The sequence below is a fragment of the Zingiber officinale genome, chromosome 2A (assembly GCF_018446385.1).
Source record: "Zingiber officinale cultivar Zhangliang chromosome 2A, Zo_v1.1, whole genome shotgun sequence".
Lineage (NCBI taxonomy): Eukaryota > Viridiplantae > Streptophyta > Magnoliopsida > Zingiberales > Zingiberaceae > Zingiber > Zingiber officinale.
In genome coordinates, this window is record NC_055988.1 from 143198282 (window position 1) to 143212633 (window position 14352).

A 14352-nucleotide genomic window follows, 5' to 3' on the forward strand; every position below is an offset into this window, starting at 1 on the left:
TTGATCTCGAATGGAGTGATTGCAATCGACTATGTTAAGTCCAAAGATAATTTGGCAGATCCTCTTACGAAAGGGTTGAGTCGAGATCAAGTATACTGCTCATCAAGAGGAATGTGATTAAAAAATCTACAACGACTGAAGTGGAAAACCCAACCTTGTTGACTGGAGATCCCAAGATCTTGGTTCAATGGGACAACAAAGTTTCAGAAGTTGTGGTTCAGCACAGGAGATAGTTTATCTCTATCCCAATCCTAGGATGAATTTGTGCTGTCCTACCTCATGTAGTGAGGTTAAGCTTATGCTTTTAGTGACTTCTATACCTTATAAGGTGGAGTATGGTAGGATACTCTTGATAGAAGTGTCACCTATGTGAGTGTGAAGACAGGCCGCTTCAATGAAACACTCATGAATCCAAGATGGTGTCCATGGCCAAAACGGAACCAACCATGAGAACCTAAAGTAGGTGAGATAGGTCTCTGTGTGGGTGTTATTGTCTTAGTATACACAAACAGCTGAGCAGTTCAAGACATCACGTTCACTGCGCAGCCTAGTATACTCGATAGCATTCCACTACGGAAGGTTCAAAGCCACAAGCTACCTCTCCCGATGCAGTGACTTATCGATTGGACTCTTGTAAAGTGTCAGCATGCATACACGCATTACATTAATTTCCATTCATGTGGGGGATTGTTGGATATTGGGGTCTAAATGGACCAATACGATTTTGAGGAGGAAAAATCGGAAGCCATCAATTGTTGAAAGTCGTAATTGACTTCAAAATTGAAATCTACGTTTCGCGTAGATAGATTTAGACTATTAATTTGCTCAAAACCGATTAAGGGTGAATGAGAAATTAATGTTCAAAGTCGGCCCAAAATAACGTTGGTTATTCATTAAGGAAATGCAAGGGAGAATAGTCCCACATCGGAAATTTTCGATGTGCATTCCTTACTTATTAATGATGTTGAGTTATTGGAGTTAACTCAGAAAAGTACCAGGTACTCTCTGCTCAGGGGCGAGCAGGTGCTCGCACCTGTGAGCTCTTTGCACTGCGCACTTTGCACTTCGCGAGGAGCATTGAGGAGCTTAAATTTATGCTCCAGATGACATTGCAGTGCCTACATGGCACTCGGGTGACGTGTCAGGCTAGTACCTGACATGGCAGTGCCTATGTGGCATCCTCGTGGGCAAAGGGAGATGACTGGACAGTTGGTTGGGCGAACGGATGGCAGCCGTTGATCAACGTTGATCAAAGAAGTATGGTGGATCGCTTGTGATGCGATCTAGAGCGTTGGATCACAATGAGTCACGATCTGACGGCTTGGGATGAGACATGATCTGAAGCATCGGATCAATGGATCCAGATCCGATGGCTGATAGATCTGAGGGTCACAACTCTTAGATCTGATGGATGAGATTAAAGGGGCTATGTGAAGGGTTATAACTCTTCAGATCGGACGACCCAGATTAATCCACCCAAAGGTCACACCCCTCCCTAAAGCTTCTTCCTTCTGTATAAATAGAACCCTCCAGATTGGAATCAAATCACTCAACTTAATCTTCTCTTCCTCAAGTATTCACTCACTCATCTTGTGCATTCAAGAGTCCAAGAAGCCTACGAGAAGGTTCACTGGTCTCGGAAGTCGGAGTGCTACGATTCCGAGACGATTGTCGTCGTTGTATCTTGGGAGCAATTGCAACAATCCGTTAAGCCGTGGCGGAGCAATATCGTTCGGAGATAGTGTCGAACACTAGCCTCGACGATCGGTTGCATACTCCGAATTTACCGAACAACGATCAAAGCGATATTCCGTAAACCGATATGGCTACCAACGACGTTCCAACCGCCATTCCAACCGACGGCCGTTTCGACCGCCGTTCCGACATCCATTCCGCGCGGAGAAAAGCCGGAGAAATTCACGAGCCGACTTCAAAAGATGGCGGAAGATGCTGTTCTACTTAACAACGCTAAACCTTATACGGTTTTTGCGTGAAGACCCGCCATCGCTACGGACGGTAGCAAGGCTGCTTGCGATACGTGGACGCACGGAGATTTTCTGTGTCGCAACTACATTCTCAACGCCTTGGACAACACGTTGTATAACGTGTATTGTTCATTGGAGACAGCGAAATCTTTGTGGGAATCACTTGAGAAGAAATACAAGACCGAAAATGCCGGACTGAAGAAATTCATCGTCGGCCGGTTTCTGGATTTCAAGATGGTGGACTCAAAGAGCGTCTCATCTCAAGTCCAAGATATGCAATTAATACTGCATGATCTGGACGCCGAAGGAATGAAGCTGAACGAGTCATTCGCAGTTGCTGCGGTAATTGAGAAGCTCCCTCCGTCATGGAAGGATTTCAAGAATTACCTAAAGCACAAGCAAAAGGAGATAGGGCTGCAAGACCTGATCCTGAGGCTACGAATAGAGGAGGATAATCGAAAGTTATCCGACTGCAGAGGAACCAAGCGGACTATAGACGATATGTCCAACCTGGTCGAGCCGAACGCTAAAAAGCCGAAACAGTTCAAGAAGAAGGCACAAGCGAAGAAGTTCAAGGGATCCTGCTACAACTGTGGAAAGGCAGGACACCTGTCCAAGGACTGCAGACGCCCGAAGAAGCCAACCAAGGGGCCAAAGGATGCTGCGAAGCACGCCGCATCCTCTCTTGAGGACTTGGATCTCACTGCGGTTGTATTTGAAGCCAACTTGGTGGATACCAACCCGAAGCAGTGGTTCATTGATACTGGAGCAACTCGTCATATCTGTTCCGATAAGGCGATGTTCTCCAAGTATACTCCGATAAATGGCAGGAAGCTCTATATGGGTAATTCCACGACGTCGCCAATTGTCGGACTCGGAAAAGTTGTTCTGAAGATGACGTCCGGAAAGGAGCTAACACTCATTGATGTACTCCATGTTCCCGACATCAGTAAGAACCTAGTTTCTGGAGCGGCACTAGTTAAGGCCGTATTTAGGCTAGTTTTCCATCGACAACTTTGTACTTACGAAGAATAATATCTTCGTAGGAAAGGGTACCTAGAAAAGGGTCTATTCAAAATGGTTGTAATGCCTGTACTCCGAAATATTGATGGTAATAAAATAAATGCTTCCACTATGTTGTTGAGTGTTTTAATTTGTGGCATGATCGACTCGGACATGTGTATAATAATACTCTTAAACGTCTCGTCAAATTAAATTTATTACCAAACGTCAATGTTGACGGAACACACAAATGTGAAGTGTGCGTGGAAGCAAAATGACGAAACTACCTTGTCATTCGGTGGAAAGGTCAACGACTCCTCTAGAGTTAATACATAGTGATCTATGCGACTTGAAATTTGTGCAAACTAGAGGAGGTAAAAAGTATTTTATTACTTTTATCGATGACTGCACAAAGTTCTGTTATGTCTTTCTTTTAAGAAGTAAAGACGAAGCCCTAGAGGCATTTAGAACTTATAAAACAGAAGTTGAAAATCAACTTGACAAACGAATTAAAATAATTCGTAGCGATAGAGGTGGAGAATATGGTGCACCGTTTAATGAATTTTGTTCAAAATCTGGCATTATTCATCAAACAACGGCACCTTACTCACCTCAATCGAACGGTGTTGCCGAACGTAAAAATCGGACACTAAAAGAGATGATGAATGCCTTGTTGATAAATTCAGGCTTACCTCAAAACTTGTGGGGGGAAGCAATATTATCGGCAAATCACATTCTCAACAAAATCCCTCATAAGAAAAGTGATAAAACTCCTTATGAACTATGGAAAGGCCGCGAGCCATCGTACAAATACCTGAAAGTGTGGGGGTGCTTGGCAAAGGTCGAAGTACCTAAACCAAAGCAAGTAAAGATCGGACCTAAAACGTTCGATGCGGTATTTGTCGGATATGCCCATAATAGTAGTGCATATCGTTTCCTAGTTCACAAATCAGACATTCCTGATATTCATGTGGGAACAACCATAGAATCTCGGAATGCAATATTCTTTGAAAACGTATTCCCAAATAAGAAGGGAAATGTTGAAAATGATAACAACGGAAGTTCAAACGAGAATGTCGTTACCGAACTTAGCTGTTATAAAAGAACTATTGACGATCACCGCAAAGTGCCACGTAGTAGCCCACGGGCTAGAGTTGAGAAATCGTTCGGGCCAGATTTCATGACTTTCATGTCAGAAATGGAACCAAGAACATTAAGTGAGGCTCTCTCTAGTCCCGATGCTCCAATGTGGAAAGAAGCTGTCAATAGTGAGATTGAGTCTATCATGAATAATCATACTTGGGAATTAGTAGACCTTCCTTCTGGTAATAAACCATTAGGTTGTAAGTGGATACTAAAACGCAAGTATAAAGCTGATGGATCAATTGACAAGTATAAGGCCAGACTTGTAGCCAAAGGGTACAAGCAAGAGGAAGGCCTTAATTACTTCGACACCTACTCACCAGTGACAAGGATTACGTCTATACGAGTGCTAATAGCCATTGCAGCACTGTATGACCTTGAAATACATCAAATGGATGTTAAGACTGCGTTCTTAAATGGTGAGTTGGAAGAAGAAATTTATATGGAGCAACCCGAAGGGTTCATAGCTCCAAGAAATGAGAAAAAGGTGTGTCGACTTGTTAAGTCGTTATACGGACTTAAGCAAGCGCCTAAACAATGGCACGAAAAATTTGACAAAGTAATGCTGTCAAACGAATTCAGAATAAATGAATGTGACAAATGCATTTATGTCAAAGACACACCTAAAGGCTATATAATCGTCTGTCTGTACGTAGACGACATGCTAATAATGGGCAGTAATCATGATGTAATCATGACTACAAAGAAAATGTTGACCAAAAATTTCGATATGAAAGATATGAGTCAAGCAGATGTTATATTGGGAATTAAAATTCTCAGGATATCAGAGGGGATAGTTCTAACACAATCCCATTATGTAGAATCAATATTGAAAAGATTCAATGCGTACGATCTTTCTACTGTAAAAACACCTATGGATCTAAGTCAACACTTAGCGAAAAACCATGGTGAGACCATATCGCAGTTGGAATACTCTCGGATAATAGGCAGTTTGATGTATCTTACAAACTGCACACGTCCGGATATTGCCTGTACGGTCAACAAGCTGAGTCGTTTCACCAGTAATCCAAACGACGCCCATTGGAAGGCATTGATGCGAGTTCTTAAATATTTGAAATATACTATGAACTATGGATTACATTATGGAAAATATCCCGCTGTGTTGGAGGGATATTGTGATGCTAATTGGATATCAGATACAAAAGACTCCAAATCCACTAGTGGATATGTATTCACGATCGGTGGGGGAGCAGTATCTTGGAAATCCACTAAGCAGACGTGCATTGCTCGGTCAACTATGGAATCCGAGTTTATAGCACTAGACAAAGCAGCTGAGGAAGCTGAATGGCTGCGGAACTTCTTGGAAGATATTCCGAGCTGGGAAAAACCTGTACCTGCCGTACTGATCCACTGTGATAGTCAATCGGCGATTGGAAGGGCACAGAGTAGTATGTATAATTGGAAGTCAAGACATATACGTCGTAGACATAATACCATTAGGCAGTTGATCTCGAATGGAGTGATTGCAATCGACTATGTTAAGTCCAAAGATAATTTGGCAGATCCTCTTACGAAAGGGTTGAGTCGAGATCAAGTATACTGCTCATCAAGAGGAATGTGATTAAAAAATCTACAACTGAAAACGACTGAAGTGGAAAACCCAACCTTGTTGACTGGAGATCCCAAGATCTTGGTTCAATGGGACAACAAAGTTTCAGAAGTTGTGGTTCAGCACAGGAGATAGTTTATCTCTATCCCAATCCTAGGATGAATTTGTGCTGTCCTACCTCATGTAGTGAGGTTAAGCTTATGCTTTTAGTGACTTCTATACATTATAAGGTGGAGTATGGTAGGATACTCTTGATAGAAGTGTCACCTATGTGAGTGTGAAGACAGGCCGCTTCAATGAAACACTCATGAATCCAAGATGGTGTCCATGGCCAAAACGGAACCAACCATGAGAACCTAAAGTAGGTGAGATAGGTCTCTGTGTGGGTGTTATTGTCTTAGTATACACAAACAGTTGAGCAGTTCAAGACATCACGTTCACTGCGCAGCCTAGTATACTCGATAGCATTCCACTACGGAAGGTTCAAAGCCACAAGCTACCTCTCCCGATGCAGTGACTTATCGATTGGACTCTTGTAAAGTGTCAGCATGCATACACGCATTACATTAATTTCCATTCATGTGGGGGATTGTTGGATATTGGGGCCTAAATGGACCAATACGATTTTGAGGAGGAAAAATCGGAAGCCATCAATTGTTGAAAGTCGTAATTGACTTCAAAATTGAAATCTACGTTTCGCGTAGATAGATTTAGACTATTAATTTGCTCAAAACCGATTAAGGGTGAATGAGAAATTAATGTTCAAAGTCGGCCCAAAATAACGTTGGTTATTCATTAAGGAAATGCAAGGGAGAATAGTCCCACATCGGAAATTTTCGATGTGCATTCCTTACTTATTAATGATGTTGAGTTATTGGAGTTAACTCAGAAAAGTACCAGGTACTCTCTGCTCAGGGGCGAGCAGGTGCTCGCACCCGCCACGTGCGCAATGGGCGCTTTGTAGGCGCACTTTGCACTTCGCGAGGAGCATTGAGGAGCTTAAATTTATGCTCCAGGTGATATTGCAGTGCCTACATGGCACTCGGGTGACGTGTCAGGCTAGTACCTGACATGGTGGATCAAAGAAGTATGGTGGATCGCTTGTGATGCGATCTAGAGCGTTGGATCACAATGAGTCACGATCTGACGGCTTGGGATGAGACATGATCTGAAGCATCGGATCAATGGATCCAGATCCGATGGCTGATAGATCTGAGGGTCACAACTCTTAGATCTGATGGATGAGATTAAAGGGGCTATGTGAAGGGTTATAACTCTTCAGTCCGGACGGCCCAGATTAATCCACCCAAAGGTCACACCCCTCCCTAAAGCCTCTTCCTTCTGTATAAATAAAACCCTCCAGATTGGAATCAAATCACTCAACTTAATCTTCTCTTCCTCAAGTATTCACTCACTCATCTTGTGCATTCAAGAGTCCAAGAAGCCTACGAGAAGTTTCGCTGGTCTCGGAAGTCGGAGTGCTACGATTCCGAGACGATTGTCGTCGTTGTATCTTGGGAACGAATTGCAACAATCCGTTAAGCACCGTAGCGGAGCAATATCGTTTACGGAGATAGTGTCGAACACTAGCCTCGACGATCAGTTTGCATACTCCGGAATTTACCGGAACAAACACTGTGATGGCATCGTACTCTCCTCACTAATGGAAGCAAATAAATCTCAAGTTGTCCAACTCTATGGGATGACTCCCCATATATAATAATAGACTCAATTTTATTATCATCCCATCATTATTAATGTGAATTAACAGGTTCTACACAAAGAAACTCATATCTAATAATACAAGCTCGCAATTAACATTAATTATATCCCTTAATAGATGTGTCTCTAATAACAAATCCATTTGTTACAAAATAACATACTCCCCTAGTCGATGGATAAACTTTCTGTGTTTGAATCTATGACTAATAGTCGATTATTTGTAAACACTAGTCAATTGATGTTAGTAGTCAAATACACCAATCGATCTAGAAACTTTTTATACACAATCTTGGACACATTAATCGATTGCTATTGTATAATAATTGATTGACTAAGTCAGTCAAGTGACTAGAGCCGCCGGGCGGCGGGATCCGCCTTTTTTGCACAATGAAAAATAACTTGTAACTTGGATTGTTCTCTAATTATGAATTCTAATCCTTACAAATATCTAATTAATTAGAGGATGATAATTTTATTATAATAGAATAAGGGATTAATTTTTAATAGACACATGCGGACAAAAATACCTCCCATGCTCTAGTCATTTGATAGTCTACCTAAAATGAACAGTAAAGAACACCGGTAAGCATAATCAACTTTTTCCTATAATCTAATTATAATTTATAAATTCTAAAACAAGTTTTAACAAAGCATATGAATTCGGAGCAGGACTTAGTTACATTAAAAATTGCACAGGACTTGAATGCATTGGATTTCACCATTGTTTCAAAAACCAAACAATTTTAATTAATTAAATAAATAAATAAATAAATTCTATTTGGGTGGAACCAAGCAGGTTATTCCAGGATTAATGAACGTAAGCTCGGTACCAACTATCAAAAAAAAAAAAACTAATTCTATTTTTTTTTTTTTTGTAACATAAACTTTCTCCCTTCTCTTCCGTTCCGTTTCCCTTCCCTCTCCGAAGCAAATTGTAACCCTTAACTCCATCAGCAAGAAAAATCGGGAGAGGCAGCGAGCGGCCGGAGAGGCAGTGACAGGCGGGCGCTCGCGAGGCAGCGAAGGGTTGTACGCTAAACAGTCGCTGACTCGCGAGAATGGTGAGTTCGGGGAACGAAGCGAGTCGGCGGAATCAGAGAAAATGAGCGCCGGCAATAGCTCTGTGAGCTTCCGCATGTGGAACATGAACCGACAAGCCTAAGCGGAGCAGATCGCCACAGGATGGCCTGCGTGGCTGAGCAATGTGGCCGGAGAAGCCATTCATGGATGGGTGCCCCTCAAAGCTGACTCTTTTTTGAAATTAGAGAAGGTAATATCGTGTACTTTCGATTTTCAATTCAATTGTGCTGTTCCTTTTTTTTTTCTTGAAAAGGTCAATCAAATTTATCTAAAATTCAGAAGAAAAAAATTGACGAGTAAATTATTGTAAATTCTCCTCTCTTTTTTTCCCTTTTCATTTCTAATTCTTTTGTAGAACCAAAATTTGTATTCAGGAAATATTATCATTTGTGATTGTATTCTTCGTATGAGATGCTAACACATTGGTTTTATCAAATGATAGCAAGAAAGGATTCGTGTAATGGATAATGTGGTCTCTACAATCATATAATTTTCTTATATCTACCTACATTATCTTCAGCTATGTCCTTTTCTGGTTCTCTTTCTTCATCTTTGTCGTTATATTATTTTCTTTGCTGCTGAAAGATGGCATCAATTGCTCTTTAATGCAAACACATCCTTTTCTTATTCCTTATTCAGCTATCATCTTATATTGCTAATTTTCCAATGTTTCTAAGATTGGACAAGGTACATATAACAGCGTTTTTAGAGCTGGTGAGGTTGATACAGGAATAATTGTTGCCCTAAAGGAGGTGCGCTTCAACAATTTTGAGCCTGAGAGTGTTAGGTTTATGTCAAGGGAGATATAGATCCTTCCCAAGCTTGATCATCCAAATATCATCAAGCTGGAAGGCTTAATTACTTCCTGATTATCATGCAGTATGTACCTTGTTTTTGAATATATGGAGCATTATCTTGCAGGGTTATCATCTTGTCTAGACCTCAAACTCACTAATCCACAGGTCATGCACATTCTTTGAAACTATTTCAAATATAAAATAAACAAAAAATATATCACAGAAGAAACTTGACCAAGGACATATTTTGTAGATCAAATGTTATATGCACCAGTTACTCTCTGAGCTCGAACATTGTCATTCACACAGTATCATACATCGTGATATCGAATGTGCAAACCTCTTAGTTAACAATGAAGGGATTCTAAAGATCTCTGATTTCGGTTTAGCTAACACTTGGAATCCTGGTACAAACCAATCACTAACTACTTGAGTTATGACACTATATATCGTGCACCTGAGCTACTCCTAAGATCAACAAACTAAGAGCCATTTGTAGATTTGTGGAGCGTTGGATGTGTACTTGCAGAACTTTTTCTTGGCAAGCCTCTTTTACAAGGAAGAACTAAGGTAATTATCCTAGTATTATTTGTTAATATCTGCATGCTTATTCTCACTATAATGTTGTTATTGACCGTCAGACAAGAATCCAGCCTTATTTTAATATCAATTATTACACAATGATAATTCTAAGAGACAATACTTTAATTCATTGTGTCAATTCAGGGACTTGTAAATATCAGAATTTTCACATCCTTACTGGATTCAAAAAAAATAATAGATACAGACAATAACTTGCTATCCTGTTTCTGAAGCATGATTGATAACTATCTGAATATTTCATCATGCTTAGGTCCATATGCCACTATCATAACATTGAAGGGAGGTCATAAATGGTGTTAATCTTTTTTTCGGTTTTGTTAAAAGCTCACTTTTTTTTTTTTGCTACAAATTCTTATAATACATGTATTATATTCAGGATGAGCAACTACATAAAATATTTAAGCTTTGTGGTTCTCCACCTGATGAATTTTGGAGGAATTCTGACCTACCTCATGCAACAGTTTTCAAGCCTCAACGACTTTATGTAAATTGCATCAAAGAAACGTTTGAGTGTTTACCAGATGGTGCATTAAGGTTGTTGGAAACGTTTTTATCTATTGTGCTCAATAACCGTGGCTCAGCTTCCTCTGCCCTTAGTTCTGAGGTAACACTACTGTAGGATTTAGTCTCTAGTGATTTGAATTATAATAGTATTTGTTATTATTCTACATATGAGATTTAAGATAGATACTCCACATTGCTACTATTTGCCATCCGGAAGCAACTGAAATAGATATATATATATATAGTGCATCTCCTATATGACAGTGTCACATCCACTTCATACCATTTTCCTATACTTAAATCTGGAAGAGGATGCCCATCTTGTTTATAAATTCTGATAAAATATGTGAATGTACTTTTAGTTAACGAAAGTTTTGTGGGTTATGGGAGAAAAAGAAATTATATCGTACCATTTGAAGTTACATGAACCTAGAGGCATCTATGGGTGGTTCCATAGGGTAGAAAGATTTGTTAGAAAATTATCTAAACTCATCATGCAAAAAGATTTGATTGCAGACTCAATAATTATCTCCTTACCATGTGTTTCATACTGTCGCTATATTGAAGATTCTTTATAAATTTTTCTTTTAAAGAAATTATGTTCTTGTGGGTCTGATTTAGATGAGTTGAAAGAAGAAAAAAAAATACTGTATTGTTATTCTTTGGATTGAACTGTTGCCCCATATATAAGACAAACATAATACCGTAAAACTAAATAACGAAGGTGGTAATAAACCTATACTACACATAATTATAACTCTACTATCCCTTAATAAGATGCATTCTGAAATGAGACATACAACCAAATTCCCAATCAATTCTATCAAGCATTGATCTTCCAACTTGCATCATATTTTTTCACATGTCTTCTGGTGTTACATGCACTATGAATGTTCTCTATACAATGTCACTATTCAGGCTAATTGTTTTCTCAAACTTGTTCGGTATTTCAGGACTCGGTCGTATGCATGTGAACCATCCAGCTTACCAAAATATCAGCCCAACAAAGAAATTGACTTAAAGGATGATGCTGTTGTAGGTGAAGGTGTCTCAGAGAGCCTGGCTCCATGTCAAGGACTACAAATACTAATCATATTTGTTAATTTCAAAATCGAATTTTATATTAGGACATGTGAGTTTGAGATATTCACTGACCTAGAGGGATCTTTTCATGTTACTCGTTGTGCTTCTGAAATAAGTAGGGATGCATTGTGTCACTCTTTCTGCTACTCATTTGTACTCCTTACATGACTGGTTTTGCTTAAGTTATAAAAGTTTTGTTTGGTACAGAGATGTCTATTTCTCCTTTTCACTTCAACGATGAAGGATACTGAAATGTATTTTCCTTTCACTGGTTGGAATGAAAATCCTTATCTCAGTAAGGAACCACATTGAGATGTGGCCTCCTAATTTAGCAACAGCAGATTTTGATTTAAAACTCTCTTGATAAAAAAAGATTAAGGTCTCTCTTGTCTCACCAGATAGCATTCACATGCATGATTCCCGCAACAACATATGCAGTTAAATACATTTAAATTATCTGAATTCATCTAATTCTATCGTGTAATTTTGTTAATGAGCACATGTATAGGAATTATTTCATTATGGCCTATCCTTAAAAAGTTCTCTGTGCGCTATGCAATGTAGCTCAACATATCAATAATTACCAATCAAAGTTATTTCATCATTCCATTGTGTTCCCATAGTTTTCCGCGAAGAGGCACTTACCTGCCACATACGCAAGGATCGTCCTCTCTAATGCTTTTGCATTATCCACATAAGGTCTCAAAGGAGCACTCGATGTTGAGGTAGATATTGTCCCAGTAACCTCTAGGTCTCAAAGGGGTACCTGATTATTACTCATTTTTACATGAGTTCCTCAACTCGAGTGTTTCTCCAGTAACCAAAATGCAGTGGGAGTCCCCAAGAAAACTAAGGTTAGTACAATGGAATGAATAATAACTTTTCTTGGATATTTCATTTATCATTTCAAAAGTTTACAAATGTATCAAAGTAATACAATTGCAACCTAATCTAGAGTAGCAAATAGAGAGCTATGATCTGAGAGTGCTCGCGAGTATGCTCCTGACATCGGCGTGACTCGCATAATGATGCACCAAGTGATAGTCGTCATGAACTCTCTGTAGCATCTGTTCAATGAAAATAAATTTTAGAAATATTGAAGCATTTAAAATGTAAATTAATCCCTATTAATTAGTACGAGAGTAGGTTAGAAAATAATTTATTTCTTACCGATAAGACGGATGCTAAAGCATCATCATCGTCCACGCCCGTATGAAGTGGCGAATCTCCCACCACCATGTATTTATGGCAAGTGTAAGGAAAATAGGCGTATCTGTACAAATTAAATTGTCAACAATTTCAATAATGAATAAAAAATATTATTCAAATAATTAAAGAAATATTACTTTATTTATTTATTTATTTATACGTACCTCTGAATGAGAATGAGATTCCATTGATTATGCGGCCAAACTCTCACAGTATCATCCAAAATCAGCACGCTGGACTCAAAAGCAGTCACTTGATCTAAATTTTTAATCAATAGACCGTGATCATCTATGCTGGCATCCTCTCTGGAGATGATCCTGCCGAAGAATAAGGTGCCAGTGGGATCAAGTAACTCGGCCATCGCAGCCGCATATCGCTGAGTCCCCATAGTGATGACGTGCAGATCAAACAATTCTCTCGCCTATAATTAAAAACAAAAGAAATGATTAATCCATAATATGTGTAACATGTAATAGATGAATGCTAGCCACATTACAAAATAAGCAGGTCTCTATTCAAATTATAGAAAAGACAGATGCAATTATAACTATAATATTAATAAAAATTAATTGGTTCAGTAATGTTAGTGAGTAAAACATCATCTATATATAGGGCATGAATAATGATCACAGGAGAGTAAATTGAATAAGTTGTTACTGGTTTGACAAAAAAAAAATGGTATCAAATATTATTAGTTGTATTAACCAAGCTCATTTAAATTTCTGTCCGAATGGAATCGTGTGGCCTGATCGAACTCCCCACCCTCCCATGCATAATAGTAATTATATTAATATTCATCCCCTTAATGTGGATGAATTAATGTTGATTTTATTGTCATCTTACTTTCTTTTAATCTTCATTTTTTTAAAAATAAAAAACATCCTTATCTGTTGTTATTATAGTTATTTTCAGAAGTTAAGTATCTTTATCAGCCAATAACAATATCCTTATATTAATATTTTTATAAAACAAACGGTAGAAGTTACCTTATAGAGGAATTCTCTGATTCCGGGTCTGAGTTTCGTCCAACATCGAAGACTATCGACGCAGAAAAGATCACAATCATCCTTCTCTTGCTGCATCGTCAGTTTTCTCCTCAGAAGTCGTTTATCGGCCGAAGCCACTCGATCAAACTGAACCATCAAATGAATTTGTTAGCATTTAATATATTTATTTTAAAAAAATCAACAAATTAACAAATGAATACAGTGCAATTAGTGTAGATAGATTACCTCGATCGAGTTTAAGAGAGTGAGATCTAAATCCAAAACCAAGGACAGTTTAGGCGTAGAGATCGGCAATTCTACTCTCTGCCTTTTGGCAGCGTCGTCGTCTCCGGCAGACTCATCGTCGATGCGCTTGCGTCTGTTTCCTCTGGTCTCATGCGACCCAACGAGGACTCCATGGTCGAGCCCATGAACAGAGGGTGGTTTTGCATCCGACGCAAGCATCATCATAATTAATCAGGTAATGAAGGAGGAGGAGAAATTGGAAGTGGAGGGAAAGTGGAAGAGGAGAACAAACAAGGGTTTGAAAATGAATCGGCGCAAAACAACGGCGCCTGATTTAATTAATATAAGAACTAACAAGGGTTTGATTGCTACCTGTAGGCGGTAGCAGAGTGATCTTCAAGGCCGGCTGGATGGCCCGGCCC

General features: G+C 39.2%; 2 protein-coding genes across 8 annotated transcripts; one reads left to right on the forward strand and one right to left on the reverse strand.

The window, feature by feature from the left end:
- The first annotated feature begins 8283 nt into the window (after positions 1-8283).
- On the forward strand, positions 8284-11693 carry LOC122042490 (protein IMPAIRED IN BABA-INDUCED STERILITY 1-like). 7 transcript variants are annotated; one of them, XM_042602639.1, is made up of 7 exons: positions 8286-8692; positions 9180-9254; positions 9424-9464; positions 9553-9706; positions 9799-9869; positions 10279-10506; positions 11360-11693. In XM_042602639.1, the coding sequence occupies exons 4-7, from the start codon at positions 9565-9567 to the stop codon at positions 11378-11380; spliced, it is 462 nt and encodes a 153-aa protein (XP_042458573.1). In that variant the 5' UTR covers positions 8286-8692; positions 9180-9254; positions 9424-9464; positions 9553-9564; the 3' UTR covers positions 11381-11693. The 7 variants fall into 7 exon arrangements, 3 of the variants coding, with proteins under 3 accessions (XP_042458573.1, XP_042458574.1, XP_042458575.1); XM_042602641.1 differs by lacking the exon at positions 9180-9254 and having other exon boundaries at positions 8287-8692; XR_006129270.1 differs by having other exon boundaries at positions 8284-8692; positions 9180-9706; positions 10364-10506.
- Positions 11694-12460: 767 nt separating this feature from the next.
- LOC122044063 (RNA polymerase II C-terminal domain phosphatase-like 3) lies at positions 12461-14288 on the reverse strand. The gene is made up of 5 exons (XM_042604607.1): positions 13931-14288; positions 13685-13831; positions 12863-13119; positions 12660-12762; positions 12461-12556 (listed from the first exon to the last, which is right to left on the reverse strand). The coding sequence occupies exons 1-5, from the start codon at positions 14153-14155 to the stop codon at positions 12461-12463; spliced, it is 828 nt and encodes a 275-aa protein (XP_042460541.1). The 5' UTR covers positions 14156-14288.
- Positions 14289-14352: the final 64 nt, after the last annotated feature.